Source organism: Marmota monax, unplaced genomic scaffold (genome assembly GCF_021218885.2).
Source record: "Marmota monax isolate L192 unplaced genomic scaffold, Marmota_monax_Labrador192_F-V1.1 WCK01_AAM20220418_F8-fsc00062, whole genome shotgun sequence".
In the NCBI taxonomy this organism is placed as follows: Eukaryota; Metazoa; Chordata; class Mammalia; order Rodentia; family Sciuridae; genus Marmota; species Marmota monax.
The window spans coordinates 5,808,154-5,823,675 of record NW_026695221.1 but is presented as its reverse complement, the minus strand read 5'-3'; the positions used below and the strand labels follow the sequence as shown (position 1 = coordinate 5,823,675).

The window sequence follows — 15,522 nt, the reverse complement described above, 5'->3', positions numbered from 1 at the left end:
CTTCAAAAAAATGACCTTACCTCGGCTTTCTCCAGCAAGATACTGGAGGGCAGGCAATACCAACTCAGCCCAGTTGGGGGCTGCAGAGAACCAGCTGTTGAGGGAGCTGGCTGGAGATGACTGCCAATCCAAAACTCTTTCCTCCAGCTGGCGGGGAGAAAAGGCAGACAGAAGCCAGTTAAATTCTCTCTATATCAGCAATTCAAGATGCGCCAGTGCAAGCTGGGTCCGTTTGCTCAGGTTACCCAAGTCCCAGAGCAAGCTGGCTGCAGAGCTTTGGGAGGAATCCCCTCAAGCTAGGGATTCCAATAATTTCAAAACCTTAGTGTATAGGACTGGGGTAATGGCTCAGTGGTAGAGCACTTGCCTAGCACATGTGAGGCACTGGGTTCAATACTCAGCACCACATAAAAATAAATAAATGAAATAAAGGTATTTTGTCCATCTACCAAAAAAAAAAAAATCTTTGATGTACATCTGACTTTTCCAAAACTCTTACCATAGGAAGGCTAGCTTGATTCTCCAGAAGCAAGATCTCTAATAGAAGAGAGAAAAAACTGGAAGAAATCTCATTGATTCCAAGGCAAGGCTTGAGGTCTTCCAGGGGCCTAATGAGAGAAGAAAAATATAAGAACAACCACAAAGACCAAAAACACATTCTAAATTTGTTCAAGTCCTCCAAACTTCCTAGCAGCTATAAAAGCTCAAGAAAGGGACACACAATACATTTTCCTAACAGGATCCCTGACACTCAGAGCCAACTCACACAAGCCTCAAAGGAATGGTTATAGCCTCCAGCTTAATCTCCAAACTTAAACCTTAACACCATGTAATCTATTGCTCACTTACTCTTCCTTGATAGAAGGTATTGCCAGTGGAGATGGGGCCTGTGAAAGAGGTGGAACCCCTTCAGTGTTACTCAGAGTTTCAGCCAGATCCTCTGCCTCTGATTTGATCAGCTTTATTTTCTTCTTTTTCTTTTCCTCTTTTTCCTTCACCTTTTTTTTAAGGACAGCCAAGTCATATAAGGCTGGGAAGAATAAGGAACATAAGTCACTGAACTGCTTCTTCTATATTAAGAAATTAGGAGTCTTTATCTGCATATTTCCTCAAAACCAACAAAGAAAAGTCTTAGTAATTTACTAAGATATTTAGATGTTTTTAAGACAAAATGGAATGAGTGATTTACAGCTTAATTTTAACATCTAATGATACTTTGTATTAATTTTAAATTCCTAAGGGCAGTAACAAAGCAAAAGGTGTCAGCATGAAAGATGTGGATTCATTTATTTTTGCCACATGTAGACAGACTCACAATTTAACACCAAAGTCAGGTGAAAACCATCCGGAGGAAGAGACCTATAGTCCTTTACCTGCTAGTGAGCCCTTCCTGCCAGCATTTACTCGAGTCATGATGTCACTGAGGGTCAGGTCCCCTGTCAAAAGGTCCGGGTGATCCTAGATGTGATATTCAAAGATTTGGTTATGGCCCAGAAAGGAAGCAAAAACTGATGGTGACTGTGCCAATTTACCTAACAACCAGATGTCCCAGACACCTGAGGAAATCATGTTGAATTAAAACTACACAGAGATAGAAACAATTGCTCTTCATAATAGTACACAGGGGAAACTTTGGTGTTCCGCTGCACGGCATTTACAATTCATACAGCTCTTCTGCATTCCTTATCTCATGTGCTCTTCAAGAAGTCTTCCTAATATTGTTAGAGTTTAAAAAGTTTAAAAAAAAGCGTTCAGAGGAGTTAAGGGATCACTCAATGTTCTGACTTCCAATGTGGGACTCTTCTTATCTCACTGCTCTGCCCAGACTACCCTCTTTTCTCCATCATACTCTCTGGCTTGATTTAGTTGAGTGGAATAACAGAAATAGTAAAAAGTGCGGAGAGAAAAGGGTCTGGCTCTCAGCTCTAGCACTTACTGGCTGTTTGACTGAAGAAAAACTCCTTAACCTTGCTGAGCGCTGAAGACATGGAGACAATTCATTCACACACCAAACAGTGCCATGGCAAAGCTTGAAGCTTGCCTTATAAAGCCAAAACACCTGTTAACACCTCTTATCTCTGATGCTAATTAGCCTCTCTAATTGCTCCCATCCTCTAACAATAACAGAGAAGCACAAAAGAGGTGGTGACTACCAATATCCTCCTCGGGATAACCATGCCAAAGAGAGTCAACTGAAAACCACAACTGGCCACATCCATCCCAATCTTACTGGTTGATGTTTCCGCTTCTCATGGTGCTTCTTTAACATTATCTTCAGGTCACTGTCCCCCAGTTCTATTTTATCTGAGAGAAAATGAACCAAACCACATGGACTAGGTCATTCACTACAACAGTGCTCTAATTTAAATCTTCCTGGTCACTTGTGACATTCAAAAGTAAGATAATCCTCTGAGTTTCCCTTTTGATTCCTGTGTACTACAAGTACCAAAAACCTTTATTCAGTCACCGTCAGCACTTCTACTTTCCTTTTTTTTAAAATGATTTTGTTACTTGGCTGGTCTAAAAGCACATTGAAGCTTCATAACATTTTTTATTCCTATTCCAAATTCAAATTCTTCTCCAATTTCAAGAGACATTCAAAGGAATTGCTAAAGCTCTGGTTATCTCTTTTGTGCTATGACTGAATTATTATTTCAAAATTCTGCTTTCTATATCACAAAACACTAGCTGATCAGCTCTGGACAATTTTTTTTTTTTTTTTTTTTTAATGAAAGAAGGTCTACCTCTAGATATAAAAAAAAAAGCAGAATAGTACAAAAACTTATCCCCATCACCTTCATTTAAGGAGCACTGCTTGTTTTTGGGAAGGCAGGAATCTAGACACTACCTCCCTTTAAGGAGTTCTCACTTCTGCACTGTGATTTCCTAGGAGAGCAATGGCATCAGCTCAGTTCTCACCTGTAGTTTTCATATCCGTGGTGGAAAGCGTGGGCACCACCCTCAGGGGCACCGCAGGACTAGGAGAACGCGCTGGAGAGCTCGGAAGCCATGAGCTGAGATCTTCAAAAGAAAATTTTTCTTGTAAATCCAACGTGGCTGTGGACTCCAATAGGGGAGATTGGGTAAGTGGCCATTTGGGTTCAACAGGGCTAAGCCAACAACATGGAGGCCAGGGTTCCACATTCCTTTCTGACCCTTCCCCAGATGAGCTGGAGCACACTTAGGTCATTTAAACGGCTCTTCCAGGAAGAGAGACTTCAACAGAGTGATGGGGTCGCATTGCAGCAGGCCAACAGTCACTACTACTCTCCTGTAAGGGGAAAAGCAGTTCTCTCAAGTGGCACAATGGCACCAGAAGGCCTACTGTGGAGAGACCCTGCCCTGCAGGGATTAATCCAAGAGGTTCTCATCTAACTCAAGTGCCACATAAGCACAGAGTAAAGAGGGTATGGAGTTACTCCCACCTGATAGCAGTGTCTCAGTGACTCAAAGACCAAGGGCTAATGAGTCCCACCATCCACCCCCCCAAGACAAGACAACTCATAAAGGACTTCTTTACCGAGGGGATAAATGGCTACCACTGGCTCCAATGCCCCAGCTAACCCAAGTGCCCAAAGACACTCACCCTCTTCATCAGAGGACGGGGCAGTGTCGCCACACTCCTCCTTCACTTCCCTCAAGACCTTCAAGTAGCGCTGCTGGGTCCGCCACTCCCGCTCCTCAGGGCTTCGGGATGGTGAAGGACGCTTCTGCCTGAAGGGAAGGGTTGGGCCACTCCTTCGGGCCATCTCCAGTAAGTCCTAGGCAGAAAATCAAATGCGAATACATGTGATCATCAAATCTTTAACATACACTGTATACTCCGTAAGGCTACATTTAAAGTTTAATTCCCCACTCCATCATAGAGAAAGATGCAGATACATGAACATGTTCAAATAAAAATAACCCATATTAATTACAGGTTGAGCATTCCTAATCCAAAATCCATAATCCAAAGTGCTCCAAAATCCAAAACTTTATGAGTGCATGACACTACAAGTGGAAAATTCTATACCTGACCTCATATAACAGGCTGAAGTAAAAACAAAAGTGTACTAAAAATTGTATATAAATTACCTTTAAGCTATGTACATAAGGTATATTTGAAATGGATGAATTCATGTTTAGATTTGGGTCCCATACCCAAGATATCAATATGTGTATGCAAATATTCCAAAATCCAAAAAAAGTAAATAAAATCTGAAATCCAAAATACATCTAGTTCCAAGGACTTCAGATAAGGATTACTCAACCTATATTAGATAATGAAAAAATCCCAAATCTGAACACTGAATTGCTCCACAGAAAATGAATACTTATGCTACATCCAAATATTTCTATACTTAAGTTCAAAAAAACCACTTAAAGAACTCAGAACAACTTTGCCTCTGAGAATTACCTGGCTGGAAAAGACCCAGAGGCCACTGAGCTTTATGTTCTACAGGTCCATCACAGCAGAGGCCTTGTGTACACTTGCACATCAATTCCAGAGCATCCTAGTTTTCCTCAATAACCCATGATGAATCTGAAATCCATTTGTTTATCTTAGTAAATATGGAAGCTACTATATTTCATTAATTTTAGGAAGCACTTACTGTTTCATATTTTAACATCTCTGAAATCAAAACACATCATAAAACTGATAAGGAAAAAGAAGACATAGGTGGGAAGGGAAAAGGGAAAATAAAAAGACACAACTTAAATGTTTTGCAGCTTAATTGGTAGCCTTTTTTTTCTTAGTGGTTATCATCTGTGTTTTGCCTCTGAACCACTTCTTGATACCTGTGCATATACTGCCCATATTTTATATTCAGTTCCCAGCATTACTTACACTCCGGGAAGCAAGAATCTGCTTTAGCAGTCGATGGAAATACTGCTGCTGAGAGTTGAGGTATCGCTTGTACTGTGACTTGAAGCATAGCTGTCGATACTTGACCACCTCAGGGTTAAAGTGTCCATCTTAAAAAAATAGAGATACAACTATATACATACCAGTCATCACATTTAATGGGTGTTTAAGATGTAGTTGTAGCACAGAACTAAAGGGCATTCAAGAGAATCAGAAAAGAGAACGAGAAGTAAAAGAATGCTGAAAACGATAGCTCAGTTAAGACTGATAATCGCAAAAACCATGCAACACAACTGAAATCAGCAAAACCAACACTGAAACATGTCACTACTTAAGACTAAAATATAGAGAAATGTCTGCCCTGACATCCCTGTGTCCTTACCAGACTACCACACTATTTGGAGGAAGCATGTCATCCTTATATAACCCCTCTAAATCAGCCAAGTTTCCCTCCCTCTATTCTACAGGAGAGGACAATGTACTTCTACTTGAGACTCCAGCTTCAGTAAAGAAAACCTCTGCCAACCACAGAGGGGAAATCCTTTTTAAGTTAATAATGTGATGGGAGGGAATATGCCCAGGAGTGAAGTATGCCTATGGTCCCAGCTACCTGGGAGACTAAGATGAGAGGATCGCCTGAGCGCAGAAGTTCTGGGCCAGTCTGGGCAACATAACAAGCAAGACTCTGTCTCAAAAAATAATAGGGGTCTGGGGGTATGCCTCAGTGGTAGAGCACTTGCCTAGCACATGTGAGACCTTGGATTCAATCCCTGACACCATAAAAACAAACAAGATGAGAAAATGCTAATTTTAAATCCTTTTTTTGTTGTTTTTTTTTTTTAAGAATTTTTTTTAAGAGAGGGAGAGGGGGAGGGGGGGAGGGAGAGGGGGAGGGGGGGAGGGAGGGGGGGAGGGAGGGGGAGGGGGGGGAGAGAGAGAGAGAGAGAGAGAATTTTTTTTAATATTTATTTTTTAGTTTTCGGCGGACACAACATCTTTGTTTGTATGTGGTGCTGAGGATCGGACCCAGGCCGCACGCAAGCCAGGTGAGCGCGCTACCGCTACCGCTTGAGCCACATCCCCAGCCCTTAAATCCTTAAGATAATGAAATATTTGAAATTATAAGCCTGTTCTCTGTAGTTTTAGCAACTGTCAAGTTGACCAATTTAACACAACTCAAGGAGATCTGCTGCCCTTTCAGGGCATCCTGCCAAAACAAAATCACCCCATAAATGACAGGGGAGTTTCTTTTGCTCCTCTCCATAGACCATAGGGCAAACTGTGACTTAAGCATGGCCCCCATTTTGAAAACCTCTGAAGTAATAGTTTACTTGGTCAAGAATCAGAAATGAAATAAACAGTAGGTAAAAGAAAGGCTTTAAAGATACAAGATTATCATATGATCCCAAAATACCACCCCACATATGGCCTTTTAATTACAAAGGATAAAAGGTGCCTTTATAATCAGAGGCTGGACAGACACCACTAAACAAAGTAACCATACATCACACTACCAACAATGAAAAAGTAACACCAATGTGCCTCCTGAGATGATGCGATAGGAAGGACATTTCCCATACAGGGTTTCTATCAAAAGCATTTGACACAAATCTAATCTTGAAGTAACAAGATAACAAATTCCCAGAGAGCAGGACTTTCACAATCCAAGTGTCCCAGGTCCTTCAAAAATGCCAATGTCACTGGGTGTGGTACACATTTCTGTAATCCCAGCAACTCAGGAGGGTAAGATAGCAAGTTTCAAGGGTAGCCTTGGCAACTTAGTGAGGCCCTGTCTCAAAAATAAAAAAATTAAAAAGTTGGGGATATGGCTCAGCAGTCAAAAAACAAACAAATACCAATGTCTTACAAAGACAACCAAAAAGGGCAAAGAATTTTCAAGTCAAAGAACTGAAGTGACACAAGACCCAAAAGCATGAACCCTGAACGGATCCTGGATTTAAACAGCAACTTACAGAAGACATTTAAGGACAATTTTTAAAAATCTGAACATGCACTATTCTATATTATTTGCTCAATATAAAATTTCTTGGGTCAGATAACAGGACTATGATTATGTGGGAAAAAGTCCATGTTAAGAGAGATACATGATAAAGTGCTTAGCAGTGAAATGTCACATTTTCTAAGGGAATAAAAAGCAAATGGCAAATTTGGGGGGTGGGGGGATAACCAGGGATTGAACTGAAAACTCAACCACTGAGCCAAATCTCCAGCCCTATTTTGTATTTTATTTAGAGATGAGTCTCACAGAGTTGCTCAGTGCCTCACTGTTGCTAAGGCTGGCTTTGAACTTATGATCCTCCTGTCTCAGCCTCCAGAGCTGCTGGGATTATAGGCATGTGCCACCATGCCTGGCTGGCAAATTGTTTCTTAAAAAAAATTTAAAGCCTGATCATAGAGAGCACCTCTGGGATGCTGGTAATATTTCTTTCTTTCTTTTTTTTTTTTTTTGTAGAATTTTTTTTAGTTATACATGGGGACAATATCTTTGTTTGTTTATTTTTATGTGGTGCTGAGGATTGAACCCAGTGTCTCACATATGCAAGGCAAGTGCTTGTCACTGAGCTACAACCCCAGCCCTTTATTTCTTGTTCTGGGTGGTGGTTACAGAGCTAAATTCCTATTATGTATTTCCTGTATGTGTCAATAAAATTTTATTTTAAAAATATAGCATAGGCAGCACACCATTACACAATGCAATTCTCCATTGGGTCATTTCCTATAAATTAAAATAAACAGAATAAACCAAAGACAGAGCAGGGTGTAGTGGTACACACCTGTATACCCCATCTGCTCAGGAGGCTGAAGCAGGAGGATCACAAATTTGAGGCCAGCCTAGGCAACTTTGCAAGACCCTGTCTCAAAATAAAAATAAAAAGGGATAGTATATAGCACAGTAGCAGACTACTTGCTTAATACAAGTAGGAATATGGATTTAATCCTTGTTACTGGAGGGAGGGGGAAAATAAAGGCATAACTGCAAAAGTGAACAACCGTCCCCCCACTCCACCCTATCAAAAATAGAATGCTGAGTTACAGACCTCGGAAAAGCTTCTGAGCAATGTGTAAAGGGTTTCCAAAGCGAAAGTTCTCCCCACTGAACAGAGCTAGGATGAGTTCATTCTGCTGCTCCACACTGTCTGCAGGAAAATGAGGCAGAAACTGCTGGAGGTGTTCCCGCTGAGAGTCGCTTAATACTTCCTGCCATGTTGAGAGACTGACGACATCAAAGAATATCTCAGGCTAGGAGAATTTAGGGGAAAAGTAAACAACAAAAAAATAAACTTATGTGTACGTAGTAAAATAAATGTAACATGAAACATCATTTTTAGTGTACAGTGTAGTGCTTTTAGACCAGCCAAGTAACACTCACATTTGACTCTGGGATTTTAATTTTTATTTTCTTTTTTGTTTTGGTTTTGGTTTTCTCTATTCTAGTTCATTCACAATTGTTATGCAACCATCATTACCATCCAAGTTTTTTGTTTTGATTTGGTTTGGTTTTTGGTGGTACTGGGGTTTAAAGCCAGGGCCTCTTGAATTAGGCAAGTATATTACCATTGAGTTATATCCCCAGCAATTTAATTTTATTTTGAGATAGGTTCTCACTAAGTTGTCCAGTGTGGCCTCTAATTTTTGAGTTCAAGTCATCTCCCGCTTCAGCCTACTGAGTAGCTGAACTACAAGCATGAGCCATCACACCTGGCTTATAGCATGTTTTATTACTACTTAACTGTAGTTTACATACTCTTCTTATTTGTGATGCATTTCATCTTTTTTAAATTAATTTTTTTTTCAGGCAATGTCTAGCTAGATAAAGTAAGGATGAGGAAGGTGGGGAAGGAAATAGAAGACAGAAGTAAATACTTATAAACCTATTAGGTAGTTACGACTTTATTCCAAGGACAAAAAATAGCCATGTAGGGGTTAAGGAAGAGACAACCAAGCAAACCAACTATATACCAGGCATTTTTGCTCAAATGTATCAAAAGCATCTCAGACTCAACGTTGAAGATCTTTCCCTTCTGCATACCATTTTATTTCAAGCACCTAACTCAGTGTCTGGCCCAGAGCAGGTACTAATAAAATAATTGTTTGCTGAATCAATAATGACACAAAGAGATTGCCTTGAAAGAGTACATAAAGAAAATACAGATGTGACTGGGCAACATACTTAGACCTCATTTCAAAAAAAAAAGTATGGGAACTATATACATCAACTTCAATACAGTTGCTACTGCACATAGAAAGGAGGATCAGAAAAGAGCATAATAATGGTTCTCATTTTCTCTACAATGTCTGAATATTAATAAAGAAAAATATGGAACAAGTACAACTAAATGAAATGATGTTCTAAAACTGACGCACAGGTACATATTTGCAAATATGCTTAGTATACTACACATCTACATGTTCAAAATGTTTAAATGAATGTCTTCACATACATAGGTCTTGCACATAAGCACTTTATAAATGGTAACCACATTAATGATAATGATACATCTTACCTGTGAAAGTGATTAAGGGTACGCTGACATCCTATCCCAGGACATGTACTCTTACTTGACTAGAGGATTAGCATATAGACAGAGATAATACGTCTGGGTTTTGTTTAGTGATTCCCAACACAATAACCATTTTAATGTAAGCACATATACAAGTCTGCTCTTAAAATATAAACCTTTATTAATTAACGAAAATTATCTTATTAAAAATAAGGCTTATACTACCAAATTATTCTGATGTTATTAAGCACACAGAATGTATATAATCTTCCTTAATCGGCATACTAAATAGACTTCACATTAAATAAAAAAAAAAAAAAAAAAAAGCACAGAGATCACTCTGTCTGCAATGTAGAAAATAAAATGAATGGGAGCATAAAAACCGAAAACTTAGGAATAGAAAATGTTCAGAATAGCTGCTATGGGGAAGCTGATAAGAGGGGAAATGCTTGCAATGATGTTACTACTTACATCCTCCAGAAGGTCCTCAGGTAGACTAACTCTGGTGCCTCCCAAGAGGCAGTCTTCCATAATTCGTGTACCATGGCCATCTCCACATGGACCTAGTTCCAGGGGATCTGTCAGCATATGGTCCAAGGAATCCATTGTTTCTTCTCCAGAAGTATTCTAGGCAAATAGATGCCTCTTAAGGAAGAAAAACAGAAAGCCCAGGAATCTAACCCTCTTCCAGAAAATATTTATTCTCAATTCTGTTCTTACATGTTGTCCTTACCCCCTAATTACAGCTAAACAGCTATTCTCCCCCACTTCCATCACAGTATTCCCACTGGAATTTTCATGTGCTACCAGGTAGGACTCTCTGTTCAAAATGCTTCTACAGTAATTACTAAATTCACAAGTTTCTTATACTTTCATTTTATAAAAGAATAAAATGATTCAGAGATTAAATGATAATAAGATCCACAATTTAGAGTTCCCAGGTCAACAATCTAACACAACATAATTTAATAATTGTTTAACAATTAATTCTTCTGCTGCTAGAAAATTCACAGGAAAGCCACATACAGTAGGAAAACTGAGACACTAACAATAAGTTTTCATGATGGCCTATTAAGTGCCAGACCTTTCACACATCTCATTTAATTCTTACAACTATGCTTATTACAGCTGCTCTACAGAAATTAAAATTGGGGATCAAAATAAGTAACTTTCCCAATTCCTAATGCAGTACTGAAATTCTACATGCCTGCAAATCCATATTCCTTTTTTTTTTTTTTTGTGGTGCTGGGGATTGAATCCAGGGCCTTGTGCATGGTAGGCAAGCACTCTACCAACTGAGCTAAATCCCCAGTTCCCCCATGTTCTTAATACTATACACAATTCCTCTTCCATAAACTCTCAACTTAAATCATGAAAAGAAAGCTTTTTGATATGATTTTATTGGTCTCCATCAACTCCTGCAGCTCCAAGCACCTGACCATGACAACCAGTTAAGTAGGTGGCCAATAGACTTTTATTTGGTCCACCTGATCTTTATAACCACATAAATTAATGCTATTTTTTCTCCTCCCTACAATAACTGAACCTTGCTGACCATCTTTGGAAAAGTACATACCAAAACATTTTCAGAGCATCTCACAAAGCTGATGGCTGGAATCATGAATAAAGTTGAGGCCACAGGGACCACAGGGAGTTTGAACTCACTCTACATTGACTAAATCCATTCTCTCTAGCTCCTACCCTACCAAATGGGCTAACAAGTACACTAAAATGGAAAGAAAAAAATGGAATTAGTCAAAACATAAGATTTCTAGCTTAGATCTACCACTAATTCTCAGTGACATCCCACAACTCTTACCTCACCAGGTGTCAATTTCCTAATCAATAAAATAAAGAAGAGTTGGACCAGATCTTACCTACTGTTACTTCCAATCTTGGAATCTTGCAATGAATGATCTCCAGCTAAGTAAGTTTATATCACTAATGTAGGGACTTCTTATTTCCAAAACTCTTATATGATAAAGGGCAGACCGGTAATGCTACATATAAAATAATGCACCTTCCCACTAGATTATCTCAAGTTCTCCTGAAGTAATTTCAGATTATGTAAAGATACAGCATTAAGATTCGTGTTAGCAAGGCAGCTGGGTGGTCCCCAAGCAATTGTGCCCCCACACCACCTCACCCTTCAGCACACTTTGAAAGTAAGACATCCTGAACATACCTGGTGTTCAAGTAACTGAGGCAGGTAAGAAAGAAAGCCCATGGCACATTGTTGAACAAAATTTTAAAATAAAGGGAAAATGTGAAAGCAACCTGATGCTTACAATAAATCCTCTTTTAACATAACTGGCACACAACAGTCACAAATGCAAAGTCAGTATCCTGGCTGACATTTATGTACTTACTTACAAAACTTGCTTACAAGTTTCTTCAATTATGGTGGATATTTAGCTAAATTTTATATATTCCAGTGACAACCTTTGCCTTGTCACTATTCCGAACAAGATCTCAAAACATAAAAAGCAGCAGCTACAGGAGAGGTGAAATCCCGGAAGCCATCGATTTCTGACTTGGGAGAGCCCCGGACTTCTTCACTAGACCAAAAGGCCTCTCCCATTGGCCTTTCCTCTGCACCTGAGCTAACCTTAACCTTCCCTCCTAGACCCTCCTCAAGCAGAACTTAAACCCTTCGCTCCTTCCGAAGCAACGGCCAGTTCCAAATCCGAGGAACCCAACAGCAACCCCCCCCCCCGCTACCCAAACCTACCCAAGGCCAAGGCCCAAGTCCCGCCAGTCTAAACTGCGGTCCTCGCCCCCCACCCCTCCCCCACACCGTGCCTAACCCTAACCCTCACTCACCCGGGCCGCCCCGCTCCCCACACCTGGCTGCCTTGCCCCAACCCACGGGTAAGACGACCTTTGAAACCCACCTCCTTCCTCCGCTCGCCGGCTACACTTCAACCCTCGCGCCGCCCCCAACCCGTCCTCACCTGAACTGCAGGCACAGGTCTCCCAGCCTGTGGCCCTCCTCCAGCCCCGGACTCCCGAACGCGCTCGCTCCCGCAAAGCGTCTGGGTGCGTGCACGCTCCAGGCTCCGGCGGCGGAAGGGGCGGACTTTACGGGGCGGGGCCTGGGAGTGAGGGGCGGGGGCCGGGGAGGGCGGGGCGGGGGCCGGGGAGGGCGGGGCGAGGCCTGGAACCGCGCTAAAGACAGGCTGGATTTCACGGCCTATGGCAGTCTTCCGGGTGCTAGTTTCAGACTGCGTGTGAGACTCACCGGTTTCGGAGCTTCCGGAGGGCTGAGACTGTATGGGTTGTTTTTGATTTGGGCCTTTTTTTTTTTTTGCCTGGCCACAAATCAAGACTTTGGAAGCTAATGTATGAAAAGCATACCCTGCTCCCTCCACCGCACTATGCTAACCACTTTCCAACTACTATCTCTGTACTGAAACAGTAAGCTCTATACACTAATAGTGCCCGTTTGAAAGTGAAGGAAATCGTAGTTTCTCCAGGTTCAATGAGAATGCGGACCTCGGCCTTTTCCTGCGGGCAGTCCCCGGGCTCCCAACTTCCGGAAAATAAAAACATCGAAAAAATACCTTTCAAATTAAGGTCTATAATGCTCTTCTTATTTAAATATGGAGGTTCTTTCCCTTTTATTAACTGGATTTTATTTAGAACGACTTCAAATTACTTATTCCACAGCTACTCTCACTAGTTCCTGTAGAGACCATGCTCAGTATGGAAATGTCAGAGAAAGGGGAGGGGGCGGGCAAGCTAACGTTCCTCCCTTGATGGAAAACAGAGCCTTCCAAAAACACAGATCTCTGCTTTTTTACTGGCTCCACTGATGCCCATGATTCCTGTTAGACTTGGAAGTTTCTTGAATTAGAAGCCACCAGGTATAAAATGACAGTGGGACATCGTTCCATAATTGTCATCAATATTTCCCTTTCCTTGGGACCAGACTGGAGATAGAGTGCAAGTCAAAACATTATAAATTGTAATTTTAAGTAGACTTTTTAGAGCAGTTTTAGGTTCACAGCAAAACTTAACAGATCAGAGATTTCCCATATACTTCCTAATTCCAAACCTGCATACTCTGCCATTACCAAAATACCCCACCAGAGTGATACATTTCTTACAACTGGTGAGCCTACCTGACTTACCATTATAATATATATAATATAGTTTCACTATTGTAAAAATCATCTGTGCTTCACCTATGCATTGCTTCCTCTCCCCTACCCTAGGAAACAAGAACTTATTGTTCTCTCTTAAATTATGGTTTTTGCATTTTGGTATGTCTTATAATTTTTTTGATAGCTGGAAAGTTGTTTTTTTTTTTTTGATAGTATATTGATTTTTTGATAGCTGGAAAATTTTTTGATAGTATATTGATTTCAAAGCATTTCTGTAAGTGAGCCTTTAATAATGTAATAAGGAGTAGAGGAGGAGAAATTTTCTACAGCCCTATTATTGGCCTTAGTCTTCTAGTGCACCTGTGTCTCTGGACATTGACCTTCACACATGCTTCTCAGTTTTCCCCTTAGGTAGCAAAGAATGGCTACCAATAGCTGGAGTTGGGTATTTCCCTTTCCCCAAGTCAGTTTGGCTCTGAATAAAACCCCTGAAGGTTAAGCTCTGGTTTCTTGGTTTCTCCTGAGAACAGGCCTTCTTAAGAAGGAGAGCTCTGGGAGCGGCTGCAGCCGCTGGGGCTGCAGCGGGTGGTTGGGCGGCCCAGAGAAGGCAGAGGCAGCGGAGACCATGGCTGGAGGCAAAGCTGGAAAGGATTGTGGGAAGGCCAAGGCCAAGGCAGTGTCTCTCGCTCAAAAAGAGCTAGACTACAGTTTCCTGTGGGCCGCATCCACAGACACTTGAAGACTCGCACCACAAGCCATGGACGGGTGGGTGCCACTGCTGCCGTATATAGTGCTGCGATTCTAGAGTACCTCACTGCTGCGGTGCTGGAGCTGGCAGGTAATGCTTCCAAGGATCTTAAAGTAAAGCCTATTACTCCAAGTCACTTGCAGCTTGCAATCCGTGGTGATGAAGAGTTGGATTCTCTTATCAAGGCTGGGGGTGGTGTGATCCCTCATATCCACAAATCCCTGATTGGAAAGAAGGGACAGCAGAAAACTGCTTAGAGGGTTGTTTTAACCAACCCTCTACCTCCCCGTCATTGTACTGTAACTGGGACAGAAGATAACAGTGGGGATATGTGGAATTTTTAAAAACAGTTAAATGGAAAGGCATAGACAATTACTGTAGACATGCTAAAAGAAACATTTGTATGTTCTTAGACTCGAAGTTTGATAAAGTACCTTTTCATGTGGTGACAGTGTGTGTTGATTGGCTAGGTTTCTCTCTTATGTTTTATACAAAATGGAATTGATAAACCATTTTTTTACAAAATTATTGTCTCAAAATTGTTCTGTTCATGATGTATTGAAAATATCTGGCTCAGCTTTTGAAATTTTTTAAAATCATAATCATTATTCAGAATAGTCTTAAAGTAGAAATTGGGAATATAGCTTTATCATGATTGATATTCCATGTTATATTGAATGTTAGATGCTATCAATTTGTTATAATACTCCATTATCTTATTATATACCACTAAGGAAGGAAAACTCCTTGAATTAATGCCATCAATTATAGGATACATCTCAATTTCAGAGATGTTAGAATATGGAAAAATGTGCATTAAAGACCAAAATGGGGTAGTAGATTTACTGGAATCCTTTACTGAGTACTTACCACATGCTAGGCCCTGTGGTCAGTGCTTTCTAATCAAGAAATCTTATCCTCACATTATAGACATGGTTCCTGAGGTTCACAGAAATTAAATGATCTGCCAAAAAATATTTAGGACTAACAGAACAGAGCTAGAATACACACCTAGATCTTAATGACTCTAGAGCACACCTTTACCTAGATTTAATGTTAGATTTATCAAACCTTTCTGCTTTTGGCTTAAAATTCCAACTTTTGGTGGTCTTTTATTGATATAGTAACAGTAATTTGTACAATATTTTAAAAATTATTTTTCATTGTCAGTTTCTAAATAACTGTTAGAAGATTTAAGTTAATGTACTAATTAATGGTCCATCAGAAAATTCTATTTTTCTGTCAGGAAATCTTCATAAAGAAGGAAATTTTTGATGTTTTATAGTATAACACTAT

The 15,522-nt window shown here is 40.4% G+C and overlaps 1 protein-coding gene and 1 pseudogene across 6 annotated transcripts in view; one reads left to right on the top strand and one right to left on the bottom strand.

The window, feature by feature from the left end:
• Nfrkb (nuclear factor related to kappaB binding protein) overlaps window positions 1-12,440 on the bottom strand; it is a 33,961-nt gene extending 21,521 nt beyond the window's left edge. For 2 of the 6 annotated variants that reach the window (XM_046432620.2, XM_046432623.2), the window contains exons 1-11: window positions 12,327-12,440; window positions 9,844-10,017; window positions 7,909-8,110; window positions 4,832-4,959; window positions 3,587-3,761; window positions 2,920-3,057; window positions 2,231-2,304; window positions 1,374-1,458; window positions 850-1,030; window positions 500-608; window positions 21-147 (exon numbers count right to left, since the gene is read on the bottom strand). In XM_046432620.2, coding sequence (XP_046288576.1) covers window positions 21-147; window positions 500-608; window positions 850-1,030; window positions 1,374-1,458; window positions 2,231-2,304; window positions 2,920-3,057; window positions 3,587-3,761; window positions 4,832-4,959; window positions 7,909-8,110; window positions 9,844-9,978 — 1,354 coding nt within the window. In that variant the 5' untranslated portion in view covers window positions 9,979-10,017; window positions 12,327-12,440. Of the gene's footprint in view, window positions 1-20; window positions 148-499; window positions 609-849; window positions 1,031-1,373; window positions 1,459-2,230; window positions 2,305-2,919; window positions 3,058-3,586; window positions 3,762-4,831; window positions 4,960-7,644; window positions 7,723-7,908; window positions 8,111-9,843; window positions 10,018-12,326 lie in introns of those variants that run through there. The other 4 variants (XM_046432624.2, XM_058575294.1, XM_046432621.1 and 1 more) reach the window with 3 other exon arrangements.
• A 1,648-nt stretch (window positions 12,441-14,088) lies between these two features.
• Window positions 14,089-14,726, top strand: LOC124085240 (histone H2A.V-like; annotated as a pseudogene).
• The last annotated feature ends 796 nt before the right edge of the window (window positions 14,727-15,522 follow it).